At 46.0% G+C, this 22,705-nt stretch overlaps 1 protein-coding gene across 1 annotated transcript in view; it reads right to left on the bottom strand.

Annotated features, from left to right (window-relative positions):
* sptbn5 (spectrin, beta, non-erythrocytic 5) overlaps positions 1-19,045 on the bottom strand; it is a 394,215-nt gene extending 375,170 nt beyond the window's left edge. The window contains exons 1-2 of the mRNA XM_067991151.1: positions 18,942-19,045; positions 8,382-8,498 (exon numbers count right to left, since the gene is read on the bottom strand). Coding sequence (XP_067847252.1) covers positions 8,382-8,492 — 111 coding nt within the window. The 5' untranslated portion in view covers positions 8,493-8,498; positions 18,942-19,045. The remainder of the gene's footprint in view (positions 1-8,381; positions 8,499-18,941) is intronic.
* Positions 19,046-22,705: the final 3,660 nt, after the last annotated feature.

The following is a 22,705-nucleotide window of genomic DNA, read 5'->3' as shown; positions in this document are numbered from 1 at the left end:
ACCACTAGGCCAAAAGCCTTATGAAAAATCGATGAAAGCTGTGTAAGGAGATCCCCCCTGAACCTTATTTTGCTATCTGGTATAAAGCCAAATCTATCATACACGTTCCTGACACACATGAGATCTTGCCTGTTCCTTTCGGATCACTCCACTATCCTCCAGAGCATCTGATGCAAGTGCCTTGACAATCCAGAGGAACAGCCTTTGTTATCGAGGTTCCTCAGTAGTTCTCAGGCCCACTAGGATCCCCCTCTGTCACAGACTATAACTGCACTCAAACAGTTGCAAGGCGAGTCGGTGATTCCTGGCAATGTTATCCAAGTCCATTGCCGTTCCCCTCTCCCCACCCCCTTTACCTCGAGTAACTTTTAAAAATTCAACTCAGTACTCCTGATCTTTGATATGGTCAAGGAAGAAGTATACTTCAGTAAATCAAGCAAGTCATGGCATGCAGGCCCAATATAAACCACGAGTGATGCAGCCTGGGGCATAGAAAGTCACAACAAGGGGAAAGAGCACTGTTTCACAGGAGCCCAGTGAAGTGCAGCCATCTTGGGTTAAGATGCCATTAGAAGTCTCCAACACATGATCCTTTCACCTCTAGGGTCAAGAGTTAGAGAGTAATGGTCTATTGCTGATGGCTGAGAATAAACAAACTTGCATTTATATAGCAACTTTCCACACCCTCAGGACATCCCAAAGTACTTCACAGCCAATGAATTACTTTTGATGAGTTGTTACTGTTGTAATGTAGGGAAACATAATAGGGATCCCACTAACAGCAATAAGATAATGACCAGATAATCTGTTTCAGTGATGTTTGTTAAAGGATAAATATTGGCCAGGACACCGGGAGAACTCCCTTGCTCTTCTTCAAATAGTGCCATGGGATCTTTTACATCCACCTGTGAGGGCAGACGGGGCCTTGGTTTAACGTCTTATCCAAAAGACGACACCTCCGACAGTGCAGCACTCCCTCAGTACTGCACTGGAGTTTCGGACTGGATTATGGGCTCAAGTCTCTGGAGTGGGGCATGAACCCACAATCTTCTGACTCAAGGGCGAAAGTGATACCTACTGAGCCAAGGCTGACATTATGACGAATCCGAAAGGCTGTTTCGCTTCATATGAGTGCAGGAGTCCCAAATCTGACATTTACAAATAGTGCTCCGAAATGATAACAACCACTATCTTGGGATCAAACTGGCATTTCAGCAATGTCTCTTAGACAATTACAGCACTGAGTCTGCCCACAGCAGCTGATTCACCAGGTATATCATTGCCCTGGTATCATTCTGAAACCACATTCCTTTCTGGAATATCGTAAATTATTTTGTTTTATCAGTCACAATGTCTGCTGATTCTATGCTTTATATGGATATAAAACTGCCGCTTATCATGCTTAGTGCCACATTTATGGAGCTGGAGCTGTACTGCATAAATCTACAGACCCATGGTCACGGCACGAAACCTCAAATAGTCCCAGTCACTGGGAGTGAAACTATCCTCTACCCCACATATCAGATAGTCCCAGTCACTGGGAGTGAAACTATCCTCTACCCCACATATCAGATAGTCCTAGTCACTGGGAGTGAAACTATCCTCCACCCCACATATCAGATAGTCCTAGTCACTGGGAGTGAAACTATCCTCTACCCCACATATCAGATAGTCCCAGTCACTGGGAGTGAAACTATCCTCTACCGCACATATCAGATAGTCCCAGTCACTGGGAGTGAAACTATCCTCTACCCCACATATCAGATAGTCCCAGTCACTGGGAGTGAAACTATCCTCTACCCCACATATCAGATAGTCCTAGTCACTGGGAGTGAAACTATCCTCCACCCCACATATCAGATAGTCCCAATCACTGGGAGTGAAACTATCCTCCACCCCACATATCAGATAGTCCCAATCACTGGGATTGAAACTATCCTCTACCCCACATATCAGATAGTCCCAGTCACTGGGAGTGAAACTATCCTCTACCCCACATATCAGATAGTCCCAATCACTGGGAGTGAAACTATCCTCTACCCCACATATCAGATAGTCCCAGTCACTGGGAGTGAAACTATCTTCCACCCCACATATCAGATAGTCCCGGTCACTGGGAGTGAAACTATCCTCTACCCCACATATCAGATAGTCCCAGTCACTGGGAGTGAAACTATCCTCAACCCCACATATCAGATAGTCCCAGTCACTGGGAGTGAAACTATCCTCAACCCCACATATCAGATAGTCCCAATCACTGGGAGTGAAACTATCCTCCACCCCACATATCAGATAGTCCCAATCACTGGGAGTGAAACTATCCTCTACCACACATATCAGATAGTCCTAGTCACTGGGAGTGAAACTATCCTCCACCCCACATATCAGATAGTCCCAATCACTGGGAGTGAAACTATCCTCCACCCCACATATCAGATAGTCCCAGTCACTGGGAGTGAAACTATCCTCCACCCCACATATCAGATAGTCCCAATCACTGGGAGTGAAACTATCCTCTACCCCACATATCAGATAGTCCCAATCACTGGGAGTGAAACTATCCTCCACCCCACATATCAGATAGTCCCAATCACTGGGAGTGAAACTATCCTCCACCCCACATATCAGATAGTCCCAATCACTGGGAGTGAAACTATCCTCTACCCCACATATCAGATAGTCCCAATCACTGGGAGTGAAACTATCCTCTACCCCACATATCAGATAGTCCCAGTCACTGGGAGTGAAACTATCCTCCACCCCACATATCAGATAGTCCCAATCACTGGGAGTGAAACTATCCTCTACCCCACATATCAGATAGTCCCAATCACTGGGAGTGAAACTATCCTCCACCCCACATATCAGATAGTCCCAGTCACTGGGAGTGAAACTATCCTCCACCCCACATATCAGATAGTCCCAATCACTGGGAGTGAAACTATCCTCCACCCCACATATCAGATAGTCCCAATCACTGGGAGTGAAACTATCCTCCACCCCACATATCAGATAGTCCCAATCACTGGGAGTGAAACTATCCTCCACCCCACATATCAGATAGTCCCAATCACTGGGAGTGAAACTATCCTCTACCCCACATATCAGATAGTCCCAATCACTGGGAGTGAAACTATCCTCTACCCCACATATCAGATAGTCCCAGTCACTGGGAGTGAAACTATCCTCCACCCCACATATCAGATAGTCCCAATCACTGGGAGTGAAACTATCCTCTACCCCACATATCAGATAGTCCCAGTCACTGGGAGTGAAACTATCCTCTACCCCACATATCAGATAGTCCCAGTCACTGGGAGTGAAACTATCCTCTACTCCACATATCAGATAGTCCCAATCACTGGGAGTGAAACTATCCTCCACCCCACATATCAGATAGTCCCAATCACTGGGAGTGAAACTATCCTCCACCCCACATATCAGATAGTCCCAATCACTGGGAGTGAAACTATCCTCCACCCCACATATCAGATAGTCCCAATCACTGGGAGTGAAACTATCCTCCACCCCACATATCAGATAGTCCCAATCACTGGGAGTGAAACTATCCTCTACCCCACATATCAGATAGTCCCAATCACTGGGAGTGAAACTATCCTCCACCCCACATATCAGATAGTCCCAGTCACTGGGAGTGAAGCTATCCTCCACCCCACATATCAGATAGTCCCAGTCACTGGGAGTGAAACTATCCTCCACCCCACATATCAGATAGTCCCAATCACTGGGAGTGAAACTATCCTCCACCCCACATATCAGATAGTCCCAATCACTGGGAGTGAAACTATCCTCTACCCCACATATCAGATAGTCCCAATCACTGGGAGTGAAACTATCCTCCACCCCACATATCAGATAGTCCCAATCACTGGGAGTGAAACTATCCTCCACCCCACATATCAGATAGTCCCAATCACTGGGAGTGAAACTATCCTCTACCCCACATATCAGATAGTCCCAATCACTGGGAGTGAAACTATCCTCCACCCCACATATCAGATAGTCCCAATCACTGGGAGTGAAACTATCCTCCACCCCACATATCAGATAGTCCCAATCACTGGGAGTGAAACTATCCTCCACCCCACATATCAGATAGTCCCAATCACTGGGAGTGAAACTATCCTCCACCCCACATATCAGATAGTCCCAGTCACTGGGAGTGAAACTATCCTCCACCCCACATATCAGATAGTCCCAGTCACTGGGAGTGAAACTATCCTCCACCCCACATATCAGATCGTCCCAATCACTGGGAGTGAAACTATCCTCAACCCCACATATCAGATAGTCCCAGTCACTGGGAGTGAAACTATCCTCAACCCCACATATCAGATAGTCCCAGTCACTGGGAGTGAAACTATCCTCCACCCCACATATCAGATAGTCCCAGTCACTGGGAGTGAAACTATCCTCCACCCCACTTATCAGATAGTCCCAATCACTGGGAGTGAAACTATCCTCCACCCCACATATCAGATAGTCCCAGTCACTGGGAGTGAAACTATCCTCCACCCCACATATCAGATAGTCCTAGTCACTGGGAGTGAAACTATCCTCTACCCCACATATCAGATAGTCCCAATCACTGGGAGTGAAACTATCCTCTACCCCACATATCAGATAGTCCCAGTCACTGGGAGTGAAACTATCCTCCACCCCACATATCAGATAGTCCTAGTCACTGGGAGTGAAACTATCCTCCACCCCACATATCAGATAGTCCCAATCACTGGGAGTGAAACTATCCTCTACCCCACATATCAGATAGTCCCAATCACTGGGAGTGAAACTATCCTCCACCCCACATATCAGATAGTCCTAGTCACTGGGAGTGAAACTATCCTCTACCCCACATATCAGATAATCTCAGTCACTGGGAGTGAAACTATCCTCCACCCCACATATCAGATAGTCCCAGTCACTGGGAGTGAAACTATCCTCCACCCCACATATCAGATAGTCCCAATCACTGGGAGTGAAACTATCCTCTACCCCACATATCAGATAGTCCCAGTCACTGGGAGTGAAACTGTCCCGTACCCTCTCCCATCTCGGCTGGGTCACTGCAGCAAAGCACCAGGGGCAAGGTGCATTCCCACCAGTTAAACCAGAAGACATACCAATCCCCCTGCTTGTGTTCCAAATCAAACAATTAGGCAGAAGTGTGGGAGAGGGATTTTGTGGTTTGATGAGGTGAGTGAGGTGGGGGGGGGGGATAGGTTGCATTCCAAGATGTTTGTAAAATAGCAAAAATAAATTCCTAAATGCTGAAGCAGCATCTTGGAGTGAACTAGCTGAGCTCCAAAGCTCCTCAGGTAGAAAGGCTAACCCTAAAGCTCTTTGGGCCACCTAATCCTTAGAAGCCATCGAAATTTGCAGCACAGAAGGGCACCATTCAGCTCATCATGTCTGTGCTGGCATTTGGTTAGAGCTACTCAAAACTAATCCCACTACCACACTCTATTCCCATAGTCCTCTATCTTCCTCTGCTTCCAATAGTTATCCAATTTTCCCTGAAAAGATACAATGGTCTCTGCCTCAACCCCTACCTGTGACAAAGCATTCCCAGCTCCAACAACCCTCTGTGTAAAGAAATCACTCCTAACATCTCTCTTCACTCTCAGTGATAACTTTAAATTGATGATCCCTTGTCACTGACTCTGTGACCAGAGGAAATAGCCTTTCCCTATTCACTACCAAAACCCTCCATAATTTTCAAAAAGCTCTATTAAATCTCCTCTTAAACTTCAGTGGGAATAATCCCAGTACCTCGAGTCTCTCCTGAAAATTAGAGTTTCTCATCCCTGGCATCATCCTGGTGAATCTACGCTGTACGCTCTCTATGGTTTTAATGTCCTTTCTATAATGGGGCACCCAGAACTACACACCATTGTATAAATTATGTATTCAAACTGTGGCCTAACCACCGTTTTATATAAATTTAGCATCACTTCTTTACTCTTGTACTGTGTGTCCCTATTTATAAAACCCAAAATGCTGTTTGGCCCTTTATTATGGCACTTCCTTCCATCTCCCTCCATCCTAATCCACATTGGATTCAATCCAGTTTATGTTCTTCAGCTGGGACAACACAAGCTGCTCCTGTTAGGGTGACACACTTCAAGCAGTTTAGTGCAACACCACTGAACGATACGTTTTGAGTATCAAGTGAGTTGACTGGCATTCTGCCCTTGGGGGTTCCTCCAGGCTACTCCAGGAAAGGGAATAGAGAAAGTTGGTCCACAAGGCACCTTACATCATTCGAGCCAGCCACTGGGGAGTGCATGAAGGTGGGCTTAAGTGGTCCATCATCCTTACTTATTGATGGGGGACTTGGGCTCCCCACCCTCCAAATCTATCCAGTGACATAGCCAAGATCATTAGCCCCCATACGGGGAATACAAGGAGCTAACTTGCATCCTATCTTTGCATGGTGCAAAGTGTTGCAACACCGACGCACAGCAAAAAGAGAAAATTAAAAATGGCTGCCTATTATTTCCCTCCCCCGATACATCAAAGGCTATGGGCCCCGACAACATTCCGGCTGTAGTGCTGAAGACTTGTGCTCCAGAACTAGCTGCGCCTCTAGCCAAGCTGTTCCAGTACAGCTACAACACTGGCATCTACCCGACAATGTGGAAAATTGTCTAGGTATGTCCTGTCCACAAAAAGCAGCACAAATCCAATCTGGCCAATTACCGCCCCATCAGTCTACTCTCAATCATCAACAAGGTGATGGAAGGTGTCGTCGACAGTGCTACCAAGTGGCACTTGCTCACCAATAACCTGCTCACTGATGCTCAGTTTGGGTTCCGCCAGGACCACTCGACTCCAGACCTCATTACAGCCCTGGTCCAAACATGGAGAAAAGAGCTGAATTCCAGAGGTGAGGTGACATCAAGGCACCATTTAACCGAGTGTGGCACCAAGGAGCCCTCGTAAAATTGAAGTCAATGGGAATCAGGGGGAAATCTCTCCAGTGGCTGGAGTCATACCTCGCACAAAGGAAGATGGTAGTGGTTGTTGGAGGCCAATCATCTCAGCCCCAGGACATTGCTGCAGGAGGTCCTCAAGGCAGTGTCCTAGGCCCAACCATTTTCAGCTGCTTCATCAATGACCTTCACTCCATCATAAGGTCAGAAATGGGGATGTTCGCTGATGATTGCACAGTGTTCAGTTCCATTCGCAACCCCTCAGATAATGAAGCAGTCCATGCCCGCATGCAGCAAGACCTGGACAACATCCAGGCTTGGGCTGATACGTGGCAAGTAACATTCGCACCAGACAAGTGCCAGGCAATGACCATCTCCAACAAGAGAGAGTCTAACCATCTCGCCTTGACATTCAACGGCATTACCATCGCCAAATCCCCCACCATCAACATCCTGGGGGTCACCATTGACCAAAAACTTAACTGGACCAGCCATATAAATGCTGTGGTTATAAGAGCAGGTCAGAGGCTGGGTATTCTTTAGTGAGTGACTCACCTCCTGACTCCCCAAAGCCTTACCGCCATCTACAAGGCACAGGTCAGGAGTGTGATGGAATACTCTCCACTTGCCTGGATGAGTGCAACTCCAACAACACTCAAAAAGCTCAACACCATCCAGGACAAAGCAGCCCGTTTGATTGGCACCCCATCCACCACCCTAAACATTGACTCCTTGTAGCCACAGTGTACTGGTGGTGAAGTGTGTATCATCTACAGGATGCACTGCAGCAACTCGCCAATGCTTCTTCGACAGCACCTCCCAAACCCGCAACCTCTACCACCTAGAAGGACAAGAGCAGCAGGCACATGGGGATAACGCCACCTGCACGTTCCCCTCCAAGTCACACACCATCCCGACTTGGAAATATATCGCCATTCCTTCATCGTCGCTGGGTCAAAATCCTGGAACTCCCTTCCTAACAGCACTGTGGGAGAACCTTCACCACACGAACTGCAGCGGTTCAAGAAGGCGGCTCACCACCACCTTCTCAAGGGCAATTAGGGATGGGCAATAAATGCTGGCCTTGCCAGCGATGCCCACATCCCAGGAACAAATGAAAAAAAACTTGCTCTCCCACGGGACTTGCTTCCTCCCCGGGACTTGCTTACCCCCCGAGAACTTGCTCCCTGCCCCCCGGGACTTGCTCCCCCTCCACCCCAGGACTTGCTCTCCCCCCTCCCCCCTCCCGCCTCCCCTCTCCCCCACAGGACTTGATCCCTGCCCCCCAGGACTTGCTTCTCCCTCAGAACTTGCTCCCCCCCCCCCGGAACTTGTTACCCCACCCCTGGGCTTGCTCCCCCCACCCCGGGACTTGCTCCCCCCACCCCGGGACTTGCTCCCCCCAACCCGGGACTTGCTCCTCACCTGGTGCTTTGAAAACATCTGGTTTATCCAGTTGGTGAAGGTTTTTTTCTGCACCATCATCCGTTGCTGCTGGAGCTCCTTGATGCGGCCTTTCTCGAACTCCTCTTCCATCGTGACCTGCGGGTTGGAGACACAACACAATTAAGGGACAGCTACATCACTGCGATTAATGCAGACAGCACTCAGGATCTTATCGTCCCACCAACACAGCAGTCTGCCTGCCACTGTGAAAGCTTCAGAGGTTATTGGTCTTTGAATACACAGCGTTCATTGTGGTTATGCTATAGTAATGTCTGTTAACCTTCCAGTGAGAGGAGGAGGAGGAGGAGGAACCAGTGACAAGAAGAGTAATGGCTTTTGTTAATCACTGTTTATTTTAATTTATCAGTAGTGTGCAAGGGTTTCACAAGACACAAGCCGTTTGGGGACAGGGAGAAGTTCACCAACTGATGCAACGATTCTGGCACAACAACTCTTTCAACACCATCAAGGCTCCAAGATCAGAGAATTCATTGAATTGAATTCATAGAATGATCTTGCACAGAAGGAGGCCATTCCACCCATCGTGTCTGTGTTGACTCTTTGAAACATCTGTCCAATTAGTCCTGCTGCCCCTGCTCTTTCCTCATAGCCCTGCAAATTTCTCCTTTTCAAATAATTATCCAATTCCCTTTTGAAAGTTGTTATTGAATCTTTTCTACCATTCGTTCAGGCAGTGCATTCCAGATTATTACAACTCGCTGGGTAAAAAAATTCTCCTCCAATTGACTTTACTTTCACCCTCTTTGCCTGAAGGTGCTGCCCGATGCTGGGTACAGCACTCCTCCTGTACTCCACTTCAGTGCCAATTTTCATGTGTGAGCACGGACAGTTGAGTGTTGGCAGACCATTGAACCGTGAGGGCATCAAACCTGAACCAGTCCTGACTTGCTATTCACACACACATGGGGTCGGCCATTTAGGACTGAGGTGAGGAGGGATTTCTTCACTCAGAAGGTTGTGAATGTTTGGAATTCTCTACCCCAGAGGGCTGTGGTTGCTCAGTCCTTGAGTATATTCAAGGCTGAATTCGATAGATTTTTGGACTCTAAGGGAAAAAGGGATATGGGGATTGGGCGGGAAAGTGGAGTTGAGGTTGAAGATCAGCCATGATCTGATTGAATGGCGGAGCAGGATCGAGGGGCCGTATGGCCTACTCCTGCTCCTATTTCTTTTGTTCTTATGTTCTTACACACACTTTCCAGAAGGGGCTGCTCGACAGGTCTGAGGACTCAAAGCCTTTAGTCGAGGAACACGACTCTGCCTAAACATATCAGAGCAAAATAAAAAGGCAAGACCCTCAGGAGTATCCAGCACTGTATCCCTACCAGACAGTGTCAGACACCTGGAGTATCCAGTACTGTATACCTACCAGACAGTGTCAGACACCTGGAGTATCCAGTACTGTATCCCTACCAGACAGTGTCAGACACCTGGAGTATCCAGTACTGTATACCTACCAGACAGTGTCAGACACCTGGAGTATCCAGTACTGTATACCTACCAGACAGTGTCAGACACCTGGAGTATCCAGTACTGTCCCTACCAGACAGTGTCAGACACCTGGAGCATCCAGTACTGTATCCCTACCAGACAGTGTCAGACACCTGGAGTATCCAGTACTGTATCCCTACCAGTGTCAGACACCTGGATTATCCAGTACTGTATCCCTACCAGACAGTGTCAGACACCTGGAGTATCCAGTACTGTATCCCTACCAGACAGTGTCAGACACCTGGAGTATCCAGTACTGTATCCCTACCAGTGTCAGACACCTGGAGTATCCAGTACTGTATCCCTACCAGTGTCAGACACCTGGAGTATCCAGTACTGTATCCCTACCAGACAGTGTCAGACACCTGGAGTATCCAGTACTGTATCCCTACCAGACAGTATCAGTCCCCAAGAGTTTCCAGCACAGTATCCCCATCAGACAGTATCAGTCCCCAGGAGTATCCTGCACTGTATCCCTACCAGACAGTGTCAGTTCCCAGTATAGAGACTGTGAACATTTGCTTTTCATTTGAGGAGCTAAATAGCACAATTTCTAGAATTTTACAATACAGGAGATAGCCATTCAGCCCATCCTGCCTATGCCCTCCCTCTGAAAGCACTACCTCTATATCCCATTTCCTCACCCTTTCCTCATTCGGCCCATCACCCCTGTGCCCTCTCTCTGCTCTCCCCTCAGACCCATTCCCTTGCCCTTTCCCCATTTAGCCCATTACCCTTTCTCTGAAAGAGATATCCTTTTAATCCCATTCCTCTGCCTTTTCCTCACACCCTTTAACATTTTTCCTTTCAAATATTTAATCCCCTTCCATTTTAAAAGCTGTTGTGAATTCTGCTTCCATTAATGTTTCCTGGCGAACCTTCCATGACCTAACTATCCCTCTAAAAATTTCTCCTAACCTCTCGCTCATGGTGATAATTTCAAATTAATGCCCTCTAATTAGTGACTCAAAAACCAATTGGAAGAGTTTCTGCTGATTTACTTCATCAAACCACTCATTATTTCCAACACACATTTGAAATCCTAGGAAACAGGGCTACAATATTCTAACACTGGACAGAAACTAGCTGTGGTGAAGTCCGATGTTACTGACTGTGGCAAGTGGGGCAGATTTTCTTTTGAGGACCCCTCCTTTTCTAACAACTTGTTTACCTCAGTCTTGATAAGACACAATTACCAACTCAAAGATCCGAATGTTTAATTGCAGAGAGTGGAGATGGGTGAGCAACATGGGCCCATCCTTCGCGAGTTACTGACTTAAGCCGGGAATTTCCTCGTAGCTGCCGTAACTTCGTTGTAAGTGTGGCGGAAACAACGTTTACAGCAGCACACCGATTGTCCAGTTCAGTTTTATCGATATCTTTCTGTGGTGAGCTTGTCCTTCAGATAGCAAGAAGAGTTACGGGAGGTGTTCAGGGGCAAGGTCAAAGAGGTAGTTTGTGAAGGTGGGGGAAGAGAGATAGCGAGGCAGAGGGGTTGAGAGAGAACATTCCAGTATTACAACATCTATATATAAAAGGACACCTCTCTATAGAAATGGAATTTGTCCACATCACACGGGAGATGTACATCAGCATCAGCCTGTACAGGGCGTGTCTACGAACTGGTCTCTAAACTAGTAAATGAACTGGTCTCTAACCTAGTCAGGGCTGAGCCCTGTTATAACACAGTTGATAACGATTCCAGGAAGGGTCTAAAGTTCTGCTTTACTGTAACTCATAAAGGGAGTGCTATTTGGAGATTTTTGGCAGATGAGTCTGTTCTGATTTTTACAACAGATACAGAGTAAACAATTCCATTGGTCGAGATCTAAAGCAAAATCTTTTTCACATAATTCCCTCAATTATATTAAAATACTTTTTCTGCCCTCTCATTTCAAAAGAACTGATAACTGGAGATCAAATAAAATCTGTGCTGGTGCGCACCTGTTGCTATTTGCTCCTTTGCTAGCTTTAAGGTGTGTGAACCGGTGTAAGTGTGGTACAGCACTTGTTATATGTAGTGTAAGGTGTGTGTACCAGTGTGAGTATATGGTACAGCACTTGTTATATGTGGTGTAAGGTGTGTGTACCTTTGAGTGTAAGTGTGGTACAGCACTTGTTATATGTGGTGTAAGGTGTGTGTACCTTTGAGTGTAAGTGTGGTACAGCACTTGTTATATGTGGTGTAAGGTGTGTGTACCAGTGTGAGTATATGGTACAGCACTTGTGATATGTGGTGTAAGGTGTGTGTACCTTTGAGTGTAAGTGTGGTACAGCACTTGTTATATGTGGTGTAAGGTGTGTGTACCTTTGAGTGTAAGTGTGGTACAGCACTTGTTATATGTGGTGTAAGGTGTGTGTACCTTTGAGTGTAAGTGTGGTACAGCACTTGTTATACGTGGTGTAAGGTGTGTGTACCTTTGAGTGTAAGTGTGGTACAGCACTTGTTATATGTGGTGTAAGGTGTGTGTACCAATGTGAGTTAAGTGTGGTAAAAGAAAGAACTTGCATTTATATAGTACCTTTCACGACCTCAGAACATCCCAAAGCGCTTTACACCCAAAGAAGTACTTTGGAACTGTAGTCACTGTTGTAATGTATTTCTACCCGTTCAGGTCCATTCATGAGCCTGGCCAGTTTGTCAATTATCAACATTGCCCTGGAGTAGTGTATAATACACAGCCCCAAAATCCCACCAGCGGCAGTATACAGAACACAGACCCCAAAATTTTAATGCAAGGAGTCTTGCAAATAAGGTGGATGATCTGAAGATGTTGATAAACACATGGGAGTATGATATTGTTGCTGTCACAGAGACATGGTTGAGGGAGGGGCAAGACTGGCAGCTCAATATTCCGGGGTACAGAATCTTCAGGCGAGACAGAGGGGGAGGTATAAGAGGAGGGGGGGTCGCAATATTAATTAAAGAATCAATTACTGCCATAAGGAGGGATGATATATTAGCAGGTTCCTCAAATGAGGCCATATGGGTGGAGCTTAAAAACAAAAAGGGGGCAAGCACTTTGATGGGAGTGTACTATAGACCCCCAAACAGTCAGGGGGAGATAGAGGAACAGATATGTAGGCAAATCTCAGAAAATTGTGCAAATAATAGGGTAATAATAGTGGGGGATTTCAACTTCCCCAATATTAACTGGGATACTCAGAGTGTAAAAGGCTTAGAGGGTACAAAATTCTTAACGTGCATCCAGGAGAGCTTTTTGAGCCAGCATGTAGAAAGTCCGACAAGAGAGGGGGCGGTACTGGACCTAATTCTAGGGAATGTGGCCGGCCAAGTGGAAGAAGTGCTCGTAGGTGAGCACTTTGGTGACAGTGACCATAATTCAGTGAGATTTAAGGTGGTCATGGAAAAGGACAGGGAGGGGCCGGAAATAAAGGTTCTAAATTGGGGGAAGGCCGATTTTAATAGGATAAGGCAGGATCTGGCCAAAATGGACTGGGATCAGCTGCTTGTAGGAAAATCCGCATCGGAGCAATGGGAGTCTTTCAGAAGGGAGATTGAGACCATACAATGGCAACATGTTCCCGTAAAGGTCAAGGGTGGTTCCAAGAACTCCAGGGAACCTTGGATGTCAGGGGATATACGAGAATGGATTAGGAAAAAAAGGAGGGCTTTTGGCAGATACAAAAGGCTAAAGACGGAGGAAGCCCAAGAGGAGTACAAAAAGTGCAGGGGTATACTTAAAAAGGAAATTAGGAGATCAAGGAGGGGCCATGAAAAAACACTGGCGAGCAAAATAAAGGAAAATCCTAAGATGTTTTATAAGTATATTAAGGGTAAGAGGATAACTAGGGAAAAAATAGGGCCCATTAGGGATAAAAATGGCAATCTGTGTGTGGAGCCGGAAGATGTAGGAGGGGTTCTAAATGAATTTTTTGCATCTGTTTTCACTATGGAGAAGGACGACGTCGACACAGAAATACGACAGGGGGACTGTGATATACTCGAACATATTAACATCGAGCGGGAGGAGGTATTGGCGGTTTTAGCAGGCCTAAAAATGGATAAATCCCCAGGCCCGGACGAAATGTATCCCAGGCTACTGTGTGAGGCAAAGGAGGAGATTGCGGGGGCTCTAACACATATATTCAGAACCTCTCTGGCCACAGGGGATGTGCCAGAGGACTGGAGAACCGCTAATGTAGTACCATTATTCAAGAAGGGGAGTAGGGAAAAACCGGGGAACTACAGGCCAGTGAGCCTAACATCAGTGGTAGGAAAATTATTGGAAAAAATTCTCAAGGACAAAATTAGTCTCCACTTGGAGAAGCAAGGATTAATCAGGGATAGTCAACATGGCTTTGTCAAGGGAAGATCATGTCTGACTAATTTGATTGAATTTTTTGAGGGGGTGACTCGGCGTGTGGATGAGGGTAACGCAGTGGATGTGGTATACATGGATTTCAGTAAGGCCTTCGATAAAGTCCCGCACAGGAGACTGGTCAAGAAGGTACGAGCCCATGGAATCCAGGGTGCCTTGGCACTTTGGATACAAAACTGGCTTAGTGGCAGAAGGCAGAGGGTGATGGTCGAAGGTTGCTTTTGTGACTGGAAGCCTGTGGCCAGTGGGGTACCACAGGGATCGGTGCTGGGTCCCTTGCTGTTTGTGGTCTACATTAACGACTTGGATATGAATGTAAAAGGTATGATCAGTAAGTTCGCTGATGATACAAAAATTGGTAGGGTGGTAAATAGCGAGGAGGATAGCCTCAGTCTGCAGGACGATATAGATGGGTTGGTCAGATGGGCGGAACAGTGGCAAATGGAATTTAACCCGGAAAAGTGCGAGGTGATGCACTTTGGAGGGACTAACAAGGCAAGGGAATATACAATGAATGGGAAGACCCTAGGCAAGACAGAGGGTCAGAGGGATCTTGGTGTGCAAGTTCACAGATCCCTGAAGGCGGCGGAACAGGTAGATAAGGTGGTAAAGAAGGCATATGGGATACTTGCCTTTATTAGCCGAGGCATAGAATATAAGAGCAAGGAGGTTATGATGGAGCTGTATAAAACACTGGTTAGGCCACAGCTGGAGTACTGTGTGCAGTTCTGGTCGCCGCACTACAGGAAGGATGTGATCGCTTTGGAGAGGGTGCAGAGGAGATTCACCAGGATGTTACCAGGGCTGGAGCACTTCAGCTATGAAGAGAGACTGGGAAGATTGGGTTTGTTTTCCTTGGAGCAGAGGAGGCTGAGGGGGGACATGATTGAGGTGTACAAAATTATGAGGGGCACAGATAGGATGGATACTAAGGAGCTTTTTCCCTTCGTTGAGGGTTCTATAACAAGGGGGCATAGATTCAAGGTAAAAGGCAGGAGGTTTAGAGGGGATTTGAGAAAGAACTTTTTCACCCAGAGCGTGGTTGGAGTCTGGAACTCACTGCCTGAGAGGGTTGTGGAGGCAGGAACCCTCACAACATTCAAGAAGCATTTGGATGAGCACTTGAAATGCCATAGCATACAAGGCTACGGACCAAATGCTGGCATATGGGATTAGATTAGACTGGGCTTGATGGCCGGCACGGACACAATGGGCCGAAGGGCCTCTATCCGTGCTGTATAACTCTATGACACTAAATCCCACCAGCGGCAGTATACAGGACACAGACCCCAAAATCCCACCAGGGGCAGTATATCGGACACAGACCCCAAAATCCCACCAGGGGCAGTATACAGGACACAGACCCCAAAATCCCACCAGGGGCAGTATACAGGACACAGACCCCAAACTCCGTCCAGGGGCAGTATACAGGACACAGACCCCAAAATCCCACCAGGGGCAGTATACAGGACACAGACCCCAAACTCCGTCCAGGGGCAGTATACAGGACACAGACCCCAAAATCCCACCAGGGGCAGTATACAGGACACAGACCCCAAACTCCGTCCAGGGGCAGTATACAGGACACAGACCCCAAACTCCGTCCAGGGGCAGTATACAGGACACAGACCCCATACTCCCACCAGCGGCAGTATACAGGACACAGACCCCAAACTCCGTCCAGGGGCAGTATACAGGACACAGACCCCATACTCCCACCAGGGGCAGTATACAGGACACAGACCCCAAAATCCCACCAGCGGCAGTATACAGGACACAGACCCCAAAATCCCACCAGCGGCAGTATACAGGACACAGACCCCAAACTCCCACCAGCGGCAGTATACAGGACACAGACCCCAAAATCCCACCAGCGGCAGTATACAGGACACAGACCCCAAAATCCCACCAGGGGCAGTATACAGGACACAGACCCCATACTCCGTCCAGGGGCAGTATACAGGACACAGACCCCAAAATCCCACCAGGGGCAGTATACAGGACACAGACCCCAAACTCCGTCCAGGGGCAGTATACAGGACACAGACCCCAAACTCCGTCCAGGGGCAGTATACAGGACACAGACCCCAAACTCCGTCCAGGGGCAGTATACAGGACACAGACCCCATACTCCCACCAGCGGCAGTATACAGGACACAGACCCCATACTCCCACCAGGGGCAGTATACAGGACACAGACCCCAAAATCCCACCAGCGGCAGTATACAGGACACAGACCCCAAAATCCCACCAGCGGCAGTATACAGGACACAGACCCCAAACTCCCACCAGCGGCAGTATACAGGACACAGACCCCAAAATCCCACCAGCGGCAGTATACAGGACACAGACCCCAAACTCCCACCAGGGGCAGTATACAGGACACAGACCCCAAAATCCCACCAGCGGCAGTATACAGGACACAGACCCCAAGATCCCACCAGCGGCAGTATACAGGACACAGACCCCAAAATCCCACCAGCGGCAGTATACAGGACACAGACCCCAAAATCCCACCAGCGGCAGTATACAGGACACAGACCCCAAAATCCCACCAGCGGCAGTATACAGGACACAGACCCCAAACTCCCACCAGGAGTTCTGTAGAGGACACAGACCCCAAACTCCCACCAGGAGTTCTGTAGAGGACACAGACCCCAAACTCCCACCAGGAGTTCTGTAGAGGACACAGACTCCAAACTCCTACAAGGGTTGGTGTACAGGAAACCAGCTCCAATGCTTTCATTACTGACAGTATCCATCAGGATGGGAGGGAGAGGGTAATCAATGGCAAGCCATCCTAGACTACATTCACCTCTGCCCCACAGCTAGTTAGAGCAGCATTGGCAGGGTCCTGGATGCAGGTCCTTTCCCCTTAATCTCACATGGACTAGACAGCACCGATATGCACAAATAACAAGAGAATAATTTGACAATTAGTGGGAAGATTAATATTTTACAGGACATGATTCAGCTGAGCTCTGGATATTTAAGTGTAAAAAGGGTTTCTCATCATCAAATAATGAATTCATTAGCTTTTTGTGTTCCTTTCTGTAAAATAAATGCTCACTGAGTCCTGATAACTCAGGTTGCTGGTTTGTTCGATTTATTGATTCCCAGTACGAGGTATGTTGATATAATCATTAACCCACAGTGCTTTAGCCATGTGTGTTAATTAATTCATTTGCTTCATACCATACGGATCACTTACTTTTCCAAGCATTCCTCTGCTGATTTAAAGCACTAAGATTTTAAAAATTGAAGGATGACAAAATGAACAATATAAGACTTACATTTATATAGCGCCTTTCACGATCTCAGGACATCCCAAAGGGCTTTACAGCCAATTAAGCCAATTTTGATGAGTAGTCACTGTTGTAATGTAGGAAACGCGGCAGTCAATTTCCGCACCGCAAGTTCCCACAAACAGCAATGCGGTAATTAACAGATAATCTGTTTTTTTTTTAAAGTGATGTTGATTGAGGGATAAATATTGGCCAGGACACAGGGGAGAACTCGCCTACTCTTCTTCAAAATAGTGCCATGGGATCTTTTACATTCCCCTGAGAGGGCAGACTGGGTCTCAGTTTAGTATCTCATTCAAAAGACGGGACCTCCGACAGTGCTGCATTCCCTCAGTACTGCACTGGAGTGCCAGCCTAGATTTTGTGCTCAAGTCTCTAGATTGGGACTTGATCCGACAACCTTCTGACCCAGAGGCAAAAGTGCTACCACTGAGCCGTGGCTGACCTTGTTAAGCAGCTTCACCCATGAGAAATCTCATCCGAAGCTAAATCCCTAAAAGCACAGCACCAGCAATTAACCAGTGCTATCAGTACCTGCTACCTATAGGGTAGCAACAGCAGCATTTAGTGGTGGTGTCCTTGATCTAACAAGGGTGATTGAGAGCCAGGAATCTTCAACTCAGCATCAGTTGAACAATGCTGGAAGAAAAAGACTGTCAAATTCCATACCAATGAGTACTGAGCGATATAAATAAAGAACTTGCATTTATATAGCGCCTTTCATGACTTCAGGACATCCAAAAGCATTTTACAGCCAATGAAGCACTTTTGTTGTTTAGTCACTGTTGTAATGTAGGAAATGTAGCAGCCAGTTTATGCACAGCAAGGTCCCACACACAGCAATATGATAATGTCCACCTGGGAGGGCAGGCAGTGCCTCGGTTTAACATCTCCTCCAAAAGACAACATCTCCAACAGTGCAGCACCAGGAGTGTCAGCCTAGATTTTGTGCTCAAGACCCTGGAGTGGGACTTGAACCAACAATCTTCTGACTCAGAGGAGAGGGTGATAGCCACTGAGCCACAATGAGGAGGCAGGGGTACACAGTCAGTGATGGATTCATGTTAAGCAGCCAGTCTTGGTGAAATCTTTTCTACCATTCAGCAGATGAAGGTTCCTTAAAATTCAGCAAGATTTTCTGGCTAGGAGTCCTCAGGCATTCACACCTTAGGATTCAAGCTTTCTTTTTTGTGTCACAGAGTTATCCCAATTTTTCAGTAACAAGTGTATAGCAGCGGAACTTAACCTAATTTGAATTTGATTTATTCCACTACATACCCGTTACTGTTTTAGAAACAGTGCGAAGTGTTGGCGGTTTTGAAACATCTGAAGAAAATACAAAAAAAATCTAAGAGGTACACAAACCAATGATCTCCTACCAGTTATCGCGGAAGCCTCTTACAATGTTGATCAACGGCACCTCACGTACAAAGAATTAGGTCTTATTCCTTTTTTATTCTACTCCGGTCTCTCATAAAACTTTTTTTTTCCTCCAGTGACCTTTGATAATAACTCAAAGGCATTTACAGTCCTCCTCCTCGTCAGCCAGTCAACCACCTGACCCACTTCACGGTTAAAGGCCACAGAAATCAGATCTGGAATGGTGCAAAAACTGAATACACTAGGAGGGGGAGGGAGAAAGTGACACTCCCTACACAAGAGGGCAAAGATTAAGAACAAAACTTATTCAAATTATTAACCTCAACGTCATCTCCCCATTAGATGATATCACAGCTCAAATGTATTCAGTAGTATCTTTCCACACTCAAATATATGATACGTAGAAAGTAAAGGCAATCTGGGCCCGGGGAAGTGATGAGTAAGAGAGAAGGGGGAGATTCAAACAACAACTTGCATTTATATAGTGCCTTTAACGGAGTAAAACATCCCAAAGAGCTTCATAGGAGCCGTAATCAGACAAAATTTGACACTGAAGCAAAGGAGATATTAGGACAAGTGACCAAATGCTTGGTCAAAGAGGTAGGTTTTAAGCAGCATCTTAAAGGAGGTGAGAGAGGTGGAGAGGTGAAGTAGTTTGAGGAGGGAATTCCAGAGCTTAGGGCCTAGATGGGTGAAGGAAAAGCAAGTGGGGGATTCACAAGAGGCCAGAGTTAGAGAAGCGCATAGATCTCGGAGGGTATAGGGCTGGAGGAGGTTACAGAGATAAGGACGGGTAAGGTTATGAAGGAATTTGAACATGAGGATGAGACCACACTTGTGAGCTTTGACTTATGTTTTCCTAAGATTCTTGCAGATGAATGTTTTTTTTACAGTAGTTTGTGCACTTAAAGTAGTATTTAAAAAACCCACAATTCCGTCTTTCCTTTCCAAGTATTACTTCTATTTTGTCACCATTTCACTCCATGCAAGATGACGCTTTCAAAAACTATATTGCCAGTCCATTTTAAAAGCTTTGCTCCTCCTGCATCCTCAAACTGTGGAAATGTGGACCAATGGCATTGTCTGGTACTGTAACTCAATCCTCACTGCGTTGAAACTGGGAGTTATTGCACTGTGTCCAACTCTGACTTAATCCTCAGACTTAAAACTTCATTACCTCATTTTCTCTCCGACTCTTTTTAACCTTGCTGGTGTCCTTCGCTATGAACCTTGGTCCTTCACCTAGTTTTCTCAATTGAAAAAAAAACAGTAGCATTGATTAGCTGACACCCTTAGGTTTTAGCAGCCTAAAGATTGTAGTAGGAAGGGAAGGCTGAAGGAGTTCCAGTTTTAAGGTCCTGGGAAAGAATGAATTAGATGGTGCAATGAGTTTCAATCTTGCCTCCTACTCTAACAATGAGTCTTGATTTAGGGATATTGGAAGAAGGAAATGCGGATAGGAAAATGTATTGGAAGCTTGAGGAACAAGGGAGGAAGGTTCAGAAGAGTCTGGACAAAATAACACGGTTAAACTAAGAAGGGTTCCAATAGAAAGATGGAGATTGGAAGCTAAAGATGAAACAAGAATTACCCATCAGAAAAGAAGTCTTTTCTTGTATCCTATCCTGAGTGCGAGAGGAGCAGAAGAGTTCCCTACAGAAGAGGTTGATGATTGATCCTTGGTATAAGACTTTACTGCTCCAAGGATACTGGTATTGAAATATTTATGTATCAGCTACAAAACCAATCCCATATCTAACACATACTTTTACCTAAAAACCCACAGAAAAAATGTTCCTCATTCTACCAATCTAAATCTTCTCCAGTTACGCATATATCATGTAGCATTGGTCTGAATCAGTGCTGTACCTGGCCTGGAAGTGTTTGATGGGACAGTGTAGAGGAGCTTTACTCTGTATCTAACCCTTGCTGTACCTGCCCTGGGAGTGTTTGATGGGACAGTGTAGAGGGAGCTTTACTCTGTATTTAACCAGTACTGTACCTGTCCTGGGAGTGTTTGACTGATTAAAGGCAGTTTCATTCATCATCTGTCTATGCTGTACCCAACATACTTCAACTTGATGAGCACAGAAATACACATTAAAGCAGCATCCTGCGTTTATTGTGAAGTCATATTTCACCAGAAGATTCGTTCTGCAGCATTCCTGTAAGATGATAAAAGTTTTTAGGGAAGAGATTGTTCAGGCACAAGCATTTCATCTTTTTTTGATAGATCACCTGCTCCCCATGTCCTCCCTGGTATCCTATTCCACAGCTGTCTTACTGTTTGGGTAACAAAGTTCCCCCTACTTCCCTTTTACTCTTAACTTCCTCATTTTTAAATTTATATTCCTTGAATTTGAACCATTCCCCATAGTGAAACATTTTACCTGGATTAATTTGGTCAATCTCCATAAACCTGAAACATTCCATTGGTCTACTTCGAGGTCTCCTCTTTTCCAATAAGAACAAGCCCAACTCCGTGAATCTTTTCCCTTAAGACAGACAAACACTAGGATACCCGAATGGGAGGCAGCACCTATAAATAACACATTACCAGTTGTTAATCTCTGAGTGCCATTTGGCAATGTCTCTGTTGTCCTTATTCCCCACATTCTCTCTCTTTCTCATTCAGTTCTTTTTAAACTCTCTTTTGCTGCCCAATCTAATCTGCCTATATTTTTTACCATTCGCTAAGATATTTACATATTTGTCCTTCTTTGCTCAGTGGGATCAAATTTTGAAAATTGTTGTTCCCATTAGTAGATCTCCCATGACGCGGCTCACTGCACAGTGAGTGGGAGATTGCGCTATTTAATACAGTAGAAGCACAATGTACACTCCATCTTCTGTTGTAAGTGCGACTTTTTTGGATGTTACGATATTCTACTTGGGTTCAGTATCACCAACTGCGCCCATAAGCGGACCTCACATCCCCTACGATTTGGAGTGCACCTTTACCTGCTCAATATCTGGGCAACTGCCGATGCTGAACTGGAACAAAAATATCTAGCACAAACCTGACGTTTGTAATGTCCCATCTTTGCAGACCGTGTAAGCTAAGCATCTGGGCTGACTTGGAGATAAAAATATGGACAACAAAGACCATCAAAGGAATACTACCACAAAAACTCAAGGCCCAAGCCCTGAGAAACTGATAGGCCTCTGGAACAATTTGTAACACAGCAGTAGTAACTCTACAGGTAAGTTTAATGGTTTTATGAATTATTTGTGTATCAATTTAACTTTTAGATATGAATCCTAGTGTCAGAGAGAAACCAAGATGGATACTGAAAACAGTTTGAAGAAATGTTTTGAGTAATTCCATTGGCTGGTTTGGTTGAGAGTGTTTAGTAGTTCCCGCTTTTGCTGTTTGCCAGTCGGTTTCCTGCTTACGGAGAGATATTTCAAGCAATCCCCATTGCTGTTAACAGTGATTTGCTGCTCTATTTATATAAACTAAATGGTACAATTTTAAAAGGGGTGCAGGAACAGAGAGACCTGGGGGTTTATGTACAGAAATCTTTGAAGGTGGCAGGACAAATTGATAAGGCTGTTAAAAAAGCAGATGGGATCCTGGACTTTTTTAAAGAGGCATAGAATATAAAAGCAAGGAAGTTATGCTAAACCTTTATAAAACACTGGTTAGGCCTCAGCTGGAGTATTGTGTCCAATTTTGGGCACTACACTTTAGGAAGAATGTCAAGGCCTTGGAGAGGATGGTACCAAGGATGAGGGACTTCAGTTACCTGGAGAGACTAGA

Source organism: Heptranchias perlo, chromosome 10, assembly GCF_035084215.1.
Source record: "Heptranchias perlo isolate sHepPer1 chromosome 10, sHepPer1.hap1, whole genome shotgun sequence".
Classification (NCBI taxonomy): Eukaryota; Metazoa; Chordata; class Chondrichthyes; order Hexanchiformes; family Hexanchidae; genus Heptranchias; species Heptranchias perlo.
The sequence above is the reverse complement of the archived record's forward strand: the minus strand, read 5'-3'. Positions and strand labels throughout refer to the sequence as shown.